We start from the raw sequence: 17,897 nt of genomic DNA on the forward strand, positions 1-17,897 counted from the left end.
TGACTTATTCTCATGGCAGGTAGCAACAAAGGCTTTTCCCTAATTATAACGAGACAAATACATTAATATAATGCCTTAGAGATGAATTAGTGAAGATATTATTCTAAAACCAACAATAATATAAAAATTATCAGACAAGTTTAACAGAAATTTTTAACGCAAATTCGATATATTTTTGATATTTTTTATGAAAATCGCACCAAGAAACAAGGGAATTATGTCAATGCTAACAACATTACAGGTGAGTGACCCACAAATATGTATTACATTACATGTGCTTATATAGTAGAAGAAATAGTAAGAACTTTTAACAAATAAATATATATTTTTCATTAAACTACTTGAAAACTTTTAGAAGGATTATTATTAATTCCATTCTCACCTATATACTATGAATGTTCCCTATACGACCTCAACACACTTATTTTCTATATACTTGACATTTACGATCGTTATAGTTTAAAACATGAATTTTCCCGATACCAATTTCCTAAAATAAAACTTCCATTTTATGTATACCTATAAAATTTAATTGTTTAATGGGTGCTTCGTTCTTTAATAGACTTCAAAGGCGTTATAAATTTTGTTCAAATCGAATTTTACTTTGTAAAAAATATATATCGTTCTCGAAATTCTATTTCAAATTATGTGACATAGAGCTGAGAAAAATGTTCGCTTTAAAACAAGACGGAAACATTATTTTCAATTATTGAAATTCGACTGAAAATTCAATAGTTGGAACTGAAAAATTTATCTTGTAATTTTCAAATTTTATTCATCAATTGATAACTTATTGATTATTATAGTAATTCCTTTGACTATAACTAATACCACTGAATGTTACGATAATTGATATAATTACTACCAAATGTAACTACCACTGATTGTAACGATCATTAACTGTAACTACCATTGAATTTAATTATTACTGACTATCACTAATTCTTTAAAAGTAAATAACAGAGTTAATTCAAAAGAAGACTCGATTACCTTGAGAACTTTCTTAAAAAGGATTCAGCGTAAAATTATTCTTTGGAACTTTTTTTTCATACGCTAATTTAAAGCATTGACATCACTGCTTTTTTTTAGAAAATTTACTGCAAAATAGATATTGTTAAAAATTAAATTAAAAATTAGTTAGTTAATTAACCTTAGTAAATTAGACTAAATATTTTTTTAATGTAAATTTTTTCAAATCATAAAAAAAAATTAGCAACTCAAACAAAAAGGGACAATTTCTTTTATTCGCCATCAAACAAAAAGATTAAATTTTTTCCGTTCAATAATTATATATATATTGAATAATATTAAAAAAAAAAAGAAGAGAAAAAAATAGTAAAAATTTCGTGTTATTCTTCTAATCTATCGGTAATTTAAAGATAAAATATCCGTAATTTGTTATTTAAAATTCCGCAGTTTGTAAGTTGAAAATAGGCACTTGTGTAGGTATGAATCAAGATTTGTTACGTAAAAGTCACGTGACACGTGAGTCTTATTGGCCAGCGCTCGTAGACCGGCTTTCGCGTTCGAACCTCGTTTCTCTCGACAACGAGCTTCCAAGTTAAAACAACTTATACCGCATTCACGCCGCAGTGTGTGTATATTGTGCCTGTAGGTATATATATATAAAAAATAGTACTCAAAATCGTGTGACAAAATGTTACAACTGGTCGAGAGCGCCCTCAACAATCCAAAATTTTACTACGGTGGTTTGTTTGGAATTGGTTTTTGCATTTACTACCTCTGGGAAGTTGTAAAAGTGAGTAAAGCATTACATTGCGCACTTGAATCGATAAGTCCGTTCCCTTCCACGATAAAGTTACACTTTTTCCCTACGTTCAATATTCATGAAATGCCATTAGAAAAAAAAACGCGAAATTTAAATAATTATTATCTTCATTTTAAAAACATTTTGTAACATGGGGTTAATTTTGCTAATGCTTTCATAGTATAGATAAAAATGTATCTACATATACATATATATGTACTTATATATCTATATATGTAAATATAAAAATGCATTTTATTAATTATGCACTTATTTATAGAGGACGCATGTAATTTATATTTTTAATTTTAATTTGCTTCATGATATTGTAATCATAATTAAATATTTTTATATATTTTAATTAATTTATAGTCAGATCTTACTAAATTAAATTCACTAGTAATTTAATTTCATTCTAAATTAATTTAATGAATTTTTTAAAAAATGTTAAACTTAACTTTAATTTTTAATTTTAATCAACTTTTAAATTCAATCGTACATTGAATCGTAATTTGAATTTATTAAATCATGATTTAAATGCAATTGTACTTTGAATTCAGTTTCAATTAATTTAAATTCAGTTTACATTTAATTCAACAATTTTAATTAATAATCTTATGCAGTTTTAATTTAATTTAACTTTAATTATAATTTAAATTCAGTTTTAATTTAATTAAGCCTTCTTTAATATATCTAATTTAATTAAGTTGAAAAGCAATTTAATTAATTCAAACTTCAGTATTAAAATTGTCATGTAAAATTTTTAAAAATGACATCACACAAAAATAGTGGATTATATATATATATTTTATATATTCGAACAAAATATAAAAAAACCTTTGAGGATATGTTCAAAAAATTTTTTAGTTTTTCCTAATGATATAAAGATGAAACTGATAAGATATATATAATTACTGCACGCTGTCTGACTTTCATGATAAAGCAGACTACAATTATCACGAATATGTATAGGTATATATATACATACATATACATATGAAAAATGATTGTACTTTGAACATTAATGCATTTTGCCATGTGCATGTCAACATAAGTTTGTCATTAATTATCTCATGATTAAAACAACTCAATTGTTGTAAAAAAATTTCAAAAACACTTAATCTTTTTAAAATAACTTTAAAAAATATAAAGTACAATATTTTTAATATATAATTAAAAGGTATGCGATACATACAATAATAAATGTTTAAATAAAAATAGTAAATTACTCACATTAACTGGTGAAATCATTTTCAGGTGGGAGGGTGGTGGAGTTTATTATTGAATCTTAAACATATTTTAATTGGCACATCTAAACCAGTTGCAAATGATTAACGTTGAATCATCCGTAGAAAAAAAATCTGAAACAAACAATTTTGTCTTTTCTATATTTTATAAAACTAAATCTTTAGTTGATTCCAGATAGGAACATTTTAAATTTTATTTTAACTCATCTTTCAAAATTATTAACAATTATTATTATTATTATTATATTATTATTAATTTAAATATATTCATGAATAAAAAGGAAGCAAAAGTACAGATATAACGCATTCTCTATGAATTGAAGTATATTGAGCATTGAGTAGGTTATCATTATTAATTTGACCTTAAAGTTCCTTACTCTCCACGCTTGAACTATATTAAACATATAGTTTTATGCACGCAAAGTTAATTCATTTTTTTCTCTCGATAAATTAGAGAATAAAATGTCTTTTATTTATTCAACAAAATTTTTTTTTATATTAATAAAATTCTTTTTTAATTATCTAATCTAATTATTATTCCTGCTTTACACACATTTAGATGTTTTATTTTAGACTCCCCTATTCGTTTGTGGGAATGGTCCATTTCGAGAATTTTTGGAAAAGCACATGCCCATCTTAGAGAGTAAATTTTGGCCAACACTATGGTGTTTTGAATCAAGGGCACAAACTGTTTTTGCCAGTATATTACGCTCAAGAATATTGCCACAGATTTCATATCGCAGGTAATTTATTGATTCAATTATTATAGTATATAACAACAAAAATGATTTATTTTTAATAAACTTAAATGAAAATTTATTGAGTTTTTAATTCTATTTTATAGGGAAATTCTGATACTTTCGGACGGTGGTGAAGTGGCATTGGATTGGGCCGAAGATAATTGTTGTAACACATCGCCAATTATAATTATTCTACCGGGACTAACTGGTGCCAGTCAAGCAGATTACATCAAATGCTTGGTATCAGCGGCAAAGAATGTTGGAATAAAATGTGTAATCTTTAACAACAGAGGTCTCGGAGGAGTACAACTAAAAGTAATCTTCCAAAAAAAAAAGTCTTATACACTTGATTTCACACACTAACACAAAAAGAAAACGAGTGGAGAAAAAAACGTCAAGAACGAATCTACAGGAAAAAGTTTCATCAGTTTCGTCAGTGTGTATATGAGACAAAACTACAACCGTGTGATGCTTTTTCTTTTTCAAGTTTTTTTCCTGTACAAATTCAACATTTACTCTTTTCTCTCATACTCGATTTCTTCGTGAAATGTTTTTTTTTTCTCTACACCAAAATTTTCATTAATTTTCGTCAAATTAATAAATAATAATAAATGTTTTGGAAAAATGTCATACAACTAGGGAAAAAATTTCTTTTAAACGAACAATAATGATAATTTTCCCGTTAATCTATATCACTGATTCAATGAACATTGGTATTTACATTAGAATCGATTTAGATTAAACATTCAATTACTCTTAATAATTTTGTTATTCATCATACACATAGGGAATAATTTAATTCAGATTCGAAGAATAGAGATTACCTTTTTTAATTAAATTAAAATTATTTATATTTTTATAGACACCAAGATTGTATTGTGCTGCAAATATTGAGGACTTTACGGAGGTTCTGGAGCATGTTAGAAAAACACGACCAAATGTGGCTATCGGTGCCACAGGAATTTCTTTAGGAGGGTATGTATATATTTTATTTCTACCACATATTAACGAAAATTGATCTTCTTCAACGAATTGCTATTTCACCAAGTTTGACCGAATTTTCACTTAACTATTGACTTTTTTTATTTTACCATGTCGTAGATTAAATTCACTCTGTTTTTAGTCGAATAAACTTTTCCTCAACCTATTCTGTTTATATATACCTATATACAATAATAGAATGTTTTTCTCGTTAGGTTAATTTTAGGTAATTATTTAGCACAAAAGGGTCCAGAGGCGGTTGGAAAATTAATGGCGAGTCTTGCAATTTCGGTACCGTGGAATGTTTTCGAAGCAACAAAAAGTATAGAGAAGCCATACTTAAATCTCATGTTAAACCGACATTTATGTGGGAATCTTTGTCGAAATGTGTCTCTTCATCAGTCGAAATTTTGCGAGACAAGCTTCGAGAATTTAGATGTTATTCTAAAGGTAAAACCTATTTCATTTTTTGCAATTATTCAAAATAATCATCATAAGCCAAAATAAAAATTCTAATCGCATCCCTAAAAAAAAATCATAATTCTAATTATTAAATCCTAAATTTTACTCAATAAATTTCAGAGTAAGACAGTTCGAGAATTTGATGAGAGTTTCACGTCAAAAGCATTTGGATTTAAAGACGTTGAGGCTTATTATGCCAAAGCAACTTTACACGATAAACTACACAATATTCAAATTCCTCTTCTTTGTTTGAGTGCGGCTGATGACCCTTTTCAACCTCTAGAAGGTAATTACTCATCCTAATTATAACATTCAACGAAAAATGAAATTTCAGACTAATCATTTTAAATGTAAATGAGTATATTAATTATTATTCAAGTTAAACTTCTTTTTATGAGACATTCTTTAAGAAAAATTGTTTTTGAGAAAAAAAAAACCTAACATTATTTCTACATTTCCTTCAAGGAAATTGTTTTTCTAGAAGAAAAAAAAAACTATAATAATACCCTTTTCATATACGATGAGAAATGTAAAAACTGAAATCATCATTTGTCTTTTTAGCAATTCCCTTGGAAGAAGTTAAAGATACAAAACATGTAGCTATGATTGTTACATCACGAGGAGGACATATTGGCTTTTTAGAAGGTGTTTGGCCTGTGCATAAAGAACGAGAACAATATATAGGAAAAGTTTTTTCACAATTCTTCACAGCTGTTTTCACACATGGCCTTGATGATCCAGCCTTTTACAGATAGCCAATAAATCAAGAGATTTTTTTCATGAAAAAACATTAAAGAAATTCTTTAGAAAACTAATGGATAATTATAAACTCGACGACACTATAAATTTAGTTGAAAAAAATTATATTGTCGCTGGACTCGACAATTTAAACGAATTTTATCAAATTCTATTTTTCGTATTAGAAAAATAGATTAATATTATAAGCGGCAAAAATTCTCAAATATAATAAGCTTACAATGATTTCTCTTACATCAATGATAAACGTAAAGAAATCTCTATATTGAAAAATTGTAGATAATTTTGATATCGCAATTGTTTTCGTTAAAATTTGTTAAATTTGTAAACAAAAAAAAAGTTTCAATAAGTTTTAAAAAAAAATTACGCTGCTAAATTTAAAAGCTACGAAAATTAAGAAACTAAATTCAGCATAAAAGCGCTAAACGCTGCCAAAAATTAGTTAATATTTTTTAATTACCTGAATTATATATTGTTATATATATATAATATTGCGGAATTAAAAAAAGTTGTTTTTCAGGACTGTGATAAAGAAGGTTTCAAATCAATCATTAATAACATTCTATAAAAGCACTGAGAAAAATATTTTGTTTTTACATTTCATTGTCAAAGCTAAATATGTTTCTCGGTATGAAGATTGAGAAAAAATTGGAAATTAAGTTTTAAAAATGTATTGAAAAAAATGTATTTCATTAAAAATAATTGGTTTCTTGACTATTATCAAATAAATATGATATTTAATTCAAAAGAAAATATTTGTTTGATAATAGTTAGGTTATGGATTATTATTTAAATCAAATAATTTTTTTTCAGTGCATATACTATATGTACGAAGAAAACTTGTTAAAAAAAATTAATTCGTTTAATTAAGTTTTATATTATTTTTATAAATACTTGTTGCACAGTTTTATCTTAAAAGTAGAAAAGTTAAATATAAGTATTTCTATATTTTAAAAATATCAGCAATAATCAAAATGTAGATTTTCTTATAAAAAAAAATTTCATTGTCTACAATATATAGTATCAGCTTTAAAACTTTTATAAAATTATAGTTAAAGAATGAAATATCTTGTACAAGAATTTTAATAAATTTGATATCACTAAAAATTATAATTTTTACTATATATGTAATTCAAATTCTCCGCTATTGAAATTTCTAATAAAAATAATTTCTAGAAAACTACATTACCCATAGCCGGCAGTTTACCTAAGCGTCATTTATTATATCGACAAGCAGAACGCGTGTTCATCCGTCACCACGACATCATTGGGACAATATTTATTAGGTTATGTTTTCACCACGTCAACAGTCAACGTCAATCATCAACAAAAAATTTTTCAAGTGTTACCGCAAAGATATTACATATATATAGTTAACCGGGATTCTTGATATTAGACAATAATAAAAGACTCTAACAATTGTACAAATAAGAATAATTTCAACCAAAGAGATTATTGGATTTTTGATAAAAAAAAAAATTAATTTATATAAAATAATGGGACGAATATTATTATTACATCCCGATTTGGGTGTTGGAGGAGCCGAGAGGTTAGTGGTTGATGCTGCACTTGCATTAAAAAGTGGAGGACATGAAGTAAAATTCGTGACAACTCATCATGATACCAATCATTGTTTTATGGAAACAAAAGATGGTACCATACCGGTAACAGTTTATGGTGATTGGTTGCCGAGACACATTTATGGGCGCTTTTTTGCACTTTGTGCTTACATTCGAATGGTATGCAACTAATATTAATAATTAAATCATAAAATACTGAAATCTATAACGCTTGTTTATCGAGATATTTGAATTAAAAACAAATTACATAATACAAAATTTTTTTCTGATTCTTATTTTTTTAATGAAAAAAATATTTATTTAAAAATATAATAGATTTTTATCATAATATGAAGTTATTTTTAAATTTATAAATCTTTTTTAGTAAAAATATGAATGAAAATGTTGAAATTAAATAAAAGTTGCAATTATTATTTTTACATTATGTATCAAATTTATTTAATCGAATTCAATAAGAATCAAAATTCGTTTGAATATAAACTCGAATTTAAAAATTTTATTAATTTAGATTTATATCGGATTAGATTCAAAAAATTTTTTTTTATTTCAATCAGAAGAGCTAATAGAATTTTTTTTTATATTTTCAGATCTACGCTGCCTTTTGCATATTACTTTTCGAAAACATTCCCGATATTGTGTTTTGTGATTTAGTATCAATTTGCATTCCAATTCTAAAATTGCGATGTCCACGCGTTTTATTTTACGTACATTTTCCCGATCAACTTTTATCTAGCAAAGGTGGCCTATTAAAAACAATATATCGTGCACCTCTTAATTATTTAGAAGAATATACAACGGGAAAAGCAAACAAGATACTAGTCAACAGTCAATTCACTCAGGGAGTATTTGAAAAAACCTTCAAGAAATTGAAAATTGAGACTGAAATTTTATATCCAACAGTGCACACGGAATTTTTTGATAAAACAAAAATTTTACCACTCGAACGTGTAATTGATAGAAAATTACCAAAAAATAGTTTCATTCTATTGTCAATTAATCGTTATGAGCGAAAGAAAGATTTACATCTTTGCATTGAGGCAATGTCAATTCTTCAAACACTTTTGAGAAAAGATTTTGAGAATATATATTTAATAATGGCAGGCGGTTATGATAAACGTGTCGAAGAAAATGTTGAACATTATTTAGAATTAATAGGTCTCGCTGATGAATTGCACGTTAGTGATCATATTATTTTTCTTCGCTCGCCATCTGATCAAGAAAAAGTTTCACTTCTTCATCATGCGGATGTTGTTGTTTATACACCGCGCAATGAACATTTTGGCATTGTACCACTTGAGGCTATGTATGCGGGGAAAGCAGTCATTGCACAAAATTCCGGTGGACCTAAAGAATCTATAAAAAATGGACAAACAGGTTTTTTAGTAGATTCAGATAGTTCTGACTTTGCGGGAAAAATGAGAATTTTTGTCTGTGATGCGACGATGAGAACTCAATTTGGCAAAGATGGAAAACAACGATTTATGGATTTATTCAGTTTTAATGCATTTGAAGAGAAATTAAATGCAATTGTGAAAAGATTATTGGAAAATCGTGAAAATCAAAAAACAGAGTAAGTTACAAGAACTCACTTTTAATGAGACTTGACTGTAATTTATTTTAGGATAATTTCCTAAAAGAGAATATGAACTGAATTTTAATTAAAATAATTATATCAATTTAATGATATTTACATTAGATCGAGTTATTTTTAAAACATAAAAATTAAAAAATTAATCAAAGAAAATTGCTATTATTATTTAATAATTTAATAATATTAATTATTTTTATTCAAATTATAATATATTAATGTTGCTCGAAGAAAATAAAAATGTTATATATTTGTACGAAAACGTAAATAAAATTTTGAAATACATTTCTAAAATGCAAAAATATTTTGTCGAAACCAAAAAAAATTAGCAAACTTAAGAGGAACCAAATTAAAGATAATTGTGTAATTTAATTCCTGAGTCACAAAAGTAATATTACTAAAGAAGAATGAGTTAAAACTGACCTTGTAAATTGAGAGCTGTACACCGTGTAATTGTATCTGCGTGGCTTGGTAATGATGATAATTTGAAAATCGTTTTTCGACGAATCCCAAATGGTACCTACAATTTTCAAGTACAAAATCAGTTAATACAGTACAAAAATTTGTTTTTAAATTTCATTAAATAAAAAGTAAAAGAATTGCATGAAGACAAAAAAAAAATTATTAAAAACATTTTTTATTTAATTAGAAATTTCTAATTCAATAAAAATTTTAAATCATGAAGTCGAATCATAAAATAAAAGAGTTACGCATGCGTTAAAAAAGAGAGTGAGGGCTTAAGTCATGTAACGTACATATAAATACGAAAATAGAATCTTAAAAAGTCAAGAAGTCCAAAAAGTAGACTGACATAAGTTTCCAAGATTCTTTCTGCAACGTAGTGATTGCTATATACTTTAAAAAAAAAAAAACAAGTATCAAAAAACATTTTTTATGACATTTTAAAAATTTTAATTGAATAATTGTACACATAAATTAATTTTAACAAATTAAAATTATGGTTCGCGTTGCTTTATGCAATTCTTTACTTTTACTCCTTGCTTTTATATGTTGTAAGTATAATTATTTATTAACTTATAAAATTAGTTATTTTAATTTCACAAACAAAATGAACATGCTAAACTTATTTTCACTTTCAAATATTTTGCATTTTGACAGGATTTAGGAAGCAAATTTTCTAAATTCCAATATTGCAGTAAAAAATCGGTTTCATAAAAAATTATCAATACATGAAATAATAAACCTATAAATTATGGACGGATTAAAGCAAAAACAAGATTTTTGATAAAATATTTTGGGATTTTTTCAAAATCTAGATGATTTAATTTATTAAATTAGCAATTTTTAGAGCGATAAAATTTATATTTTTATATTAAATAAAAACAAAACTTATTTATTCATCACAAGTATAAACTAAAGCTCCAAAAAAAATCTTACATAACCTATATATTCATACAAATTTATAAAAAATACCTGTAAATTTATTTCTTTAAAATGTTCTTAATTCAAGATAAAAATAACTTGAATAAATACTAGAGAATACGATAGTCTTCACCTTCACTTTGTAAATTGAAAATTATCTAATTTTAATATTTTGAGGACCACTGAATATGGACAGCTTCATTGATATATTTAATCATTTTCTTTATTCTATTTTGTCCCAATTTATAAAAAATATCAAATTACTCTACTTTAGTTAACAGATGATATGAATATTTATATAAACTCTTATGGATTGCTTTAACAAAAACTAGCAGAAATTTATCGATTTACAATAAGTCGATGAAAATAAAATGGTGACATATATGGGCCCGGGGTCTACATGACTAAAAAAACGGAGTAGGGATATTTTTTCCCTATTCTAGTTATTTTCAAACAAATTATGATTTCTAATTACTATAAATTGATTAAATATAAAATTTTTTATAATAATTAAAAAAAATATAGATAAAATGCCACGAGATTAACTTACCACATATACGAAGAGGAAAAGCTTTTGCCAACATTCTATTTGTCCTCGTTTACTGAAAATATCAAAATATTCTACTTTAAACAACACCAAATGTAATAATTTACTTTAAATATAACTAAGCATACGGATTGTTGAAATAAAACTTGCCGATATTCAATAGTTCACGACAATGTAAAGACAAAGCAAGATGGCGTCCATTATAGGCTTTTGCACAAGGCCCGGGGTCCACATACCCAAGCGCACAGAGTGGGGTGAAAATTTTTTTTTCACAAGGCCCGGGGTTCACATACCCAAGCGCAGGGAGAGGCGAATTTTTGCATTTTATAATAATTTTACAATAAGTATTTTTATACTTACTAAATTGATATTATCTTAAATAGATAGTAACAATATAAAAAATAATGAAAAAAACTAAATATGTAAGCTACGGGGTCTACATAGCTAAAGTGAAAAGAAAACAGCAACATTCTAAAATATTTCGCTATATATCATTTTAGAACAAATTATAAGCATCGAATCGAATAAAATATTAATCCCTTATTACTATATTTAAGAACATGATAAAAATATTTCGTAAATAAATCAAAAATCTTACCATTTTCTTGGAAAAAAAATTGCGACCAAATTCACTAATTCATCCTTCAACGAAGTCCTGCACAGGAATGAAAAGCGGCCTAACGGCAGGGTAGGGGAAGTAGGAGAGATATCTGTAATATGATTGGTTGCATGAATCTAAGCATTCTGATTGGCCGAGAGAATTACTTCCTTTAGTAAACTAATTTGAAATACATTTTTACAATTAAGTTTATATAGTATGATATTTAATAATAAAAAATTAAAGATTATTATAAAAAAATAAGTAATAAATGATGTCATATAAAAATTCTAAAGTAATTTGAATGAAATTTGACTGTCTTACTCCTTTTAACAATTTTCATAAGAAATTTAAAAAAATAAGTCAAAGCAGTGAATTGATTGTATTACTCATAACTTCGTCACACTTGTTGTAAATTATTCATTTCCTACTTAATTCACACAGACATAATCTCCAAATTGTTATTAAATACAAATTTATTGCTTTATTTATTTTTAACACGTGCAACAAACCGGTAGTAAACACATGCTTTACCGGAAGTGTAATCTAACTTTTTGAATTTTCAGTATTGCCAAGACAAGAAAATAATGGAATCGGACCAAACTTTTTTTTTTACGCAATTGCTTCACCTGCTTCTGCTTCAATGCTGACAGGCAGTTTTCGTAAAATAAATCATAAAAATTCTCTTTTAAAAACAGTTACAAGCTGTATAAAGTTTGAAAATATAAATTACACAGTCAGTAGAAACTTTCTGAAAGATCACCGTGTTTTCGCGTCAGTTTCTCAGGTAAGAATATGAATTTAAATTTTTTGAGGTTATATTATATTTGTCATATTACATTTCACGTTTTCATTGTATTTTTCTAATTTTTTTTCAGTCTGACTTTGATTTAAGGAGAAATAAAAGTATGCCATCTTCTGCAATGAAGTTTAAATATCCAGAAGCACGACGGGACGATACTGTTGTCGAAAATTATCATGGAGTTGAGGTTAGTTTATTTCTTTGTTGTTTGCTTTATTTTTGGAATTTTTCAAACACACATCTCATAATACTGCAATGATTTGATATTTTATTACTTTATAATTTTTAATAAATTATAATTGACAATTATTTAGTCAAGTTAAATTTAGAAAATTTAAATAAATATTGAGTTTTTTTATATCAGATAAAAATTTATTAATTCAGGTCGCCGATCCATATCGCTGGCTAGAAGATCCTGATTCCGAGGAAACAAAAGCCTTTGTCGAAGCTCAAAATGCAATCACGTCTCCTTATTTAACTTCCTGTTCGGCGAAACCAGCGATTCACAATCGTTTAAAACAGATGTGGGATTTTCCCAAGTATTCCTGTCCCGCGAGGCATGGAAATAAATATTATTTTTACAAAAATAATGGACTACAAAATCAGAGGTATATTGATAATTTTAATCTGTAAGAATTGTATTTATTAAACATTGAAATTAACATTATTTTTCCATACAGTGTATTATATGTTCAAGACACTTTAGATAGTGAACCGAAAGTATTTCTAGATCCCAATACTTTATGTCCAGATGGAACTATTTCCATTACGCAAACAAAATTTAGTGAAGATGGCAATATTTTTGCCTATGGATTATCGGAAAGCGGATCCGATTGGAATAAGATTCATTTTATGAACACAAAAACAGGTAAAGTTATTATATTGCTATATTTTTATATTGTCTTATGATAATGTATATTCTATATTAATTCTTTTTAATTATTTGAATTATAATAATAATTTTCAGGAGAAAAGTATCCGGAAATTTTAGAGCAAGTGAAATATTCATCAATATCATGGACTCACGATAATGTTGGAATATTTTATGGACGATATCCGCATCAAAAATCGGCAGACGGATCCGAAACGGATTCAAGTCACAATCAAAAATTATTTTATCATCGAGTAGGAACACCTCAATCGGAAGACGTTCTTGTTGTCGAGTTTCCTGAGAATCCACAATGGAGAATGTGAGACCCTTCATTAAATAATTATAATATTAAAATAATGTACAATTTAAATTTAATTTCTCTAATCTCATTACGTAAGTGATAGGTTTTATATTTTGAATTTTTCTTAACTTTACAGAAGCGTTGAAGTCTCGGATTGTGGCAAATGGTTATTTATTCTGCCAATGCAAGACTGTAAGGATAATTTGATTTATTTCACTGAATTGAAACCTAATGAAGAAATTAAGGGAAAATTCAATTTGAAACTAATTGTAAATAAAATGGAGGCCGACTATGATGTTAGTAAATTTTCTAATCTAATTTTTAATATTCATAATATAAAAAGATACAATTTTTGAATTTATCTTTTATTTTCCAGTATATAACAAACGATGGTACAAAGGCTATTTTTCGTACAAATAAAAATGCACCCAATTATAAATTGATAGCAATAGATTTATTAAATTATGGAGAAGAAAATTGGACAGTATTATTGCCCGAACATTCTCATAATGTTATCGATTGGGCTGCGCCTGTACATAATGATAAAATTGCTGTCTGTTACATTCAAGATGTAAAAGTAAGTTGCTAAAAAAAATTATTTTCTTTTTCCTATTTTATTTTCTTTCCATTTTATGTTAATCTTTTCTTCAGTCTGTTTTACAATTGCATAGTTTAAAATCCGGGGAAGTAACAAAAACTTTCTCACTTGATGTTGGCACCATATCAGGATTTTCTGGAGAGAAAAAATACTCAGAAATATTTTATCAATTCACATCGTTTTTAAATCCGGGAATAATCTACACAATGGATTTAAAGAAAGATGATAATCCTAAGGTATTGTATTCTATTAGTAATAATGGTAATTTTTTATTTCTATTTCAAAAAATATTTTAATAACATTATTTTTTGTGAATTTTAGATTGTCCGTGAAATTAAAGTAGAAGGTTTCAATCCCAGTTTATATACAACAATTCAAGTGTTTTATACAAGTAAAGATGGAACGAAAATTCCTATGTTTATAATAATGAAGAAGGTAATTCACAATTTTTTTAAAAAAGATTAAGAATTAAAAGTATATTATTTCATTTTTATTTTGACATTATTTGAAATTTAATTTACTTTTCAAAATTATACAAATAATAAATTGTTTATACAGGGAGCAAAATTGGATGGTTCTATGCCAGCATTGCTTTATGGATACGGAGGATTTAACGTTAGCTTGCTACCTACATTTACTGTATCGAGATTAGTTTTTATTCAACATTTGAATGGAGTTTTTGCAATACCAAATATTCGCGGAGGAGGGTAAGATTAAACATTGTTTTTTTTTAAAAATTTGTTACAATTTAAATTACAAGTTTCACATTATCACATAAATTTTCCAAATAAAAAAAAATTTAGCGAGTATGGCGAAAAATGGCACAATGATGGAAAATTATTTAAGAAACAAAACTCCTTTGATGATTTTCAAAGTGCAGCGGAATATTTAATTGAAAATGGATATACAACGAGTAAAAAACTTTCAATTCAAGGAGGCAGTAACGGTGGCCTTTTAATTGGAGCTTGCGTAAATCAAAGACCAGATCTTTTTGGCGCAGCAATTGCTCAAGTTGGGTAAATTATGTTTTTTTCTTATTCATTTTACTTTCAAAGTAATTTAATATTAATTCTCTTATACTTTAAATTATTTTTAGAGTAATGGATATGTTACGTTTTCACAAATTTACCGTTGGATACGCTTGGGCCTCAGATTATGGAAATTCAGATGATCCAAAACATTTTCAAAATCTCATCAAATTTTCACCACTTCACAATATCAAACCACCAAAGGATAATCATCAATATCCAGCAGTTTTGGTATTATCAGCTGATCACGATGATCGTGTCGTTCCTTTGCATTCTTTAAAATATATTGCTACTTTACAACACGTATTTGGAGAACTTCCACAACAAAAAAATCCTTTATTAGGAAGATTTGAAACTAAAGCCGGACATGGAGGTGGAAAATCAACTTCCAAAGTGGTAAGTAAAATTTCATTTTATCAGGAAGTTTTTTTGTCTTTTGGGGAAAATTATTTTTTAAAAAGAAAAAGAACTTCCGTTTAACGCGGGGCGTTTGAAAGTAAACTCTTTGCAATTCTATTCCAGATTGAGGAATTAAGCGACATCTTAACATTCATCGTAAAATCGTTAGGTTTGGAATTTAAACTTTAGTTTTGAACTTTCAACGTTATTTCAAAGTAAAAAAAAAATGCATTTGTTATAATAAAAAAAAAATGGATAAATTATTATTAGAGTTGTAGTTTCCGTTGAAAATTACAATGATACGTGAAACAGCTGTTAAATAGTATTATACAATGTTTTTACTTTATAATACATAAGGAAGTTACCACTCTTTCAGTAGTTCTCTTTTTTAAGTTTTTTGTGATTGATTTCAACGATTCTAGTAATTAATTGCAAAAGTATTTCAAATTTTACAGCAATTCATTTCAAAATAAAATTTATTATTCCTTTAATTAATTATTTAATTCATTAATTTATTCTAAAGATTATGGAAAATTTTAAATAATTAATTAATTTTCAAAGACAATAATAACAATGCAGCCATTTAATGTAAACAATATATAATGTATCTTAATAGTACTCTGTACTAATGGGCTTTGCCCGTATACTTTTCAATAAATAAATTAATTTAGAAAATTTTATTTTCGAAAATAGTGGTAAATAATTAATGTCGAAGTTTTAAATAATGACTATTTAATTTTAATAGTTCTGGTAACTAATTGATTTTAAGTTTTAATAAATTAAATAATTTCAAGGAAATTAGAAAAATAATTGATTTCAAGGTTTGTACTAATTAATATCTTGATTTCAGTAATTATTATTGTGAAAAAGATCAACAAGATTGAAAGAAATTTTAAACTCTTCGAATAGATTAAATAACTCTTTTTTTCTATTATTGCAAAATAAATTTTGTCTTTCTTTTTTTTCCACAAGTAACAATGAGATGGAAAAGTTGTTTTCAAAATTAATAAAAGATTATTATTAATAATAAAAGGAGCATCCCTAAAGTTGAAGAAGAGAAAAAAAAGACCATCTCTTTATAGTAATTTTACAAAGCGGTCACGATAACAGGATCCACGTCACGCATGTGATCGGGAGAGTGCGACCGGTCTTTCATTTACTCAAATCAGTCAGCTTGAAAACGGCGAGCAGTGAAACGCTAATTTAGTTTACCCGGCGCCGAGTAGCGCGCGTGCCACCGTATCACGCGTCCGTGAGGACGAAATCCGATTAATTTGTATCGTGAATTCGTCCCGTAAGTCGGTGGTGAACGGCGCCGTTTAGTCTCTCACAACGTGGGATCCTCCCGGCTCTTGATTCCGCAGGACGGATCAGCTTGTATATTTTTTTTTGGTATCAACAAAATTTTTATTAATTATTTACTGTAAGTAACAATATTTCCATTTTTTAAATTAATATATAATGTTATTCAAAAATAATTAACTTATTTTTAAATAATAGAAATTAATTTATTATTATCATTAAAAATTTTATTAACGACATTGTTTTAAATATAGACAAACAAAATTCTTTAATTTAACTTGTTGATTTTGTTAATTATTTCTTAATTGTATCAAAAACAAAAATTAATTTAATTTAAATATTAAAATTGTTTATTTAAAGTAATTGCGAGAATTTTGAAAAAAATATTCAAATAATATTTTTCTTTGAAACGGAAGTTGTTTGAAATTGACAATAATGAACAGTTTAAGAATTCTATTTTTATTATCTTTTTATTTTCTCCTAGTGTCAATGAAAAGTGCGCAAAGTTCCTGTAGAAAGTGACCAGTGCACTGATATGCAAAGTTTCCGACTTGTTGCATGAACTCTGCGTAAGAATATATTTTTTTTATCCTATACATCATACACTTGGACATGAAAACAAGAATAACTTGAAATGAAAATAGTTTTATTGCTTTTGGAATTTATACAATCATAATTTGCATTTGTTTCTTTTAGTATTGCATATTTCATTTTAAAGTAACTCGTATGTATAATTATAATTTAATTAAGAGGAATTATTATCAAACGATTTAATAAGCAGGATTACAACTTTCTTCAATAATAAAATTCAATTTTTGTCTAATTTTAATAATAAAAATATAAAAATAGTAAATTAAGAAAATAAATTTTTATTTGAATTTTTAATTCAATCAAGTTATTAAATTTTAAATGAAAAAAAATATAATTTTTTTTATTCCTTTCAAAT

The 17,897-nt window shown here is 26.3% G+C and overlaps 5 protein-coding genes across 9 annotated transcripts in view; 4 read left to right on the plus strand and 1 right to left on the minus strand.

The window, feature by feature from the left end:
• Nucleotides 1-11,740, minus strand: part of LOC127277238 (insulin-like growth factor-binding protein complex acid labile subunit) — a 106,043-nt gene extending 94,303 nt beyond the window's left edge. The window contains exons 1-4 of one of the 2 annotated variants that reach the window (XM_051298171.1): nucleotides 11,651-11,740; nucleotides 11,056-11,107; nucleotides 9,546-9,642; nucleotides 3,002-3,129 (exon numbers count right to left, since the gene is read on the minus strand). The gene's annotated coding sequence lies outside the window, so the exon portion shown is untranslated. Of the gene's footprint in view, nucleotides 1-3,001; nucleotides 3,130-9,545; nucleotides 9,643-11,055; nucleotides 11,598-11,650 lie in introns of those variants that run through there. The other variant, XM_051298173.1, reaches the window with a different exon arrangement.
• On the plus strand, nucleotides 14-6,002 carry LOC127277242 (protein ABHD1). Of its 3 annotated transcripts, none has more exons than XM_051298183.1 (7): nucleotides 14-241; nucleotides 3,589-3,758; nucleotides 3,860-4,070; nucleotides 4,618-4,730; nucleotides 4,952-5,186; nucleotides 5,319-5,484; nucleotides 5,760-6,002. In XM_051298183.1, exons 1-7 carry the CDS (start codon nucleotides 188-190, stop codon nucleotides 5,951-5,953), a joined length of 1,143 nt encoding a protein of 380 aa, XP_051154140.1. In that variant the 5' UTR covers nucleotides 14-187; the 3' UTR covers nucleotides 5,954-6,002. The 3 variants fall into 3 exon arrangements, with proteins under 3 accessions (XP_051154140.1, XP_051154139.1, XP_051154141.1); XM_051298182.1 differs by lacking the exon at nucleotides 14-241 and adding an exon at nucleotides 1,506-1,759; XM_051298184.1 differs by lacking the exon at nucleotides 14-241 and adding an exon at nucleotides 1,507-1,759 and having other exon boundaries at nucleotides 3,575-3,758.
• Nucleotides 7,213-9,424, plus strand: LOC127277239 (alpha-1,3/1,6-mannosyltransferase ALG2). Its single transcript, XM_051298175.1, has 2 exons — nucleotides 7,213-7,693; nucleotides 8,122-9,424. The coding sequence occupies exons 1-2, from the start codon at nucleotides 7,451-7,453 to the stop codon at nucleotides 9,106-9,108; spliced, it is 1,230 nt and encodes a 409-aa protein (XP_051154132.1). The 5' UTR covers nucleotides 7,213-7,450; the 3' UTR covers nucleotides 9,109-9,424.
• LOC127277233 (prolyl endopeptidase) lies at nucleotides 10,003-16,019 on the plus strand. The gene is made up of 14 exons (XM_051298160.1): nucleotides 10,003-10,135; nucleotides 12,217-12,437; nucleotides 12,529-12,639; nucleotides 12,837-13,060; nucleotides 13,133-13,320; nucleotides 13,420-13,642; nucleotides 13,761-13,920; nucleotides 14,001-14,201; nucleotides 14,276-14,458; nucleotides 14,544-14,657; nucleotides 14,781-14,929; nucleotides 15,026-15,238; nucleotides 15,319-15,646; nucleotides 15,773-16,019. Exons 1-14 carry the CDS (start codon nucleotides 10,081-10,083, stop codon nucleotides 15,836-15,838), a joined length of 2,436 nt encoding a protein of 811 aa, XP_051154117.1. The 5' UTR covers nucleotides 10,003-10,080; the 3' UTR covers nucleotides 15,839-16,019.
• Nucleotides 16,020-16,816: 797 nt separating this feature from the next.
• The window catches only part of LOC127277232 (protein bicaudal C), a 32,293-nt gene continuing 31,212 nt past the window's right edge, over nucleotides 16,817-17,897 (plus strand). The window contains exons 1-2 of one of the 2 annotated variants that reach the window (XM_051298156.1): nucleotides 16,817-17,072; nucleotides 17,436-17,520. The gene's annotated coding sequence lies outside the window, so the exon portion shown is untranslated. The remainder of the gene's footprint in view (nucleotides 17,073-17,435; nucleotides 17,521-17,897) is intronic. The other variant, XM_051298155.1, reaches the window with a different exon arrangement.

This window comes from Leptopilina boulardi, unplaced genomic scaffold (assembly GCF_019393585.1).
Source record: "Leptopilina boulardi isolate dan_hultmark-lab unplaced genomic scaffold, ZJU_Lbou_2.1 LbouV2_165, whole genome shotgun sequence".
NCBI classification, from domain to species: Eukaryota; Metazoa; Arthropoda; class Insecta; order Hymenoptera; family Figitidae; genus Leptopilina; species Leptopilina boulardi.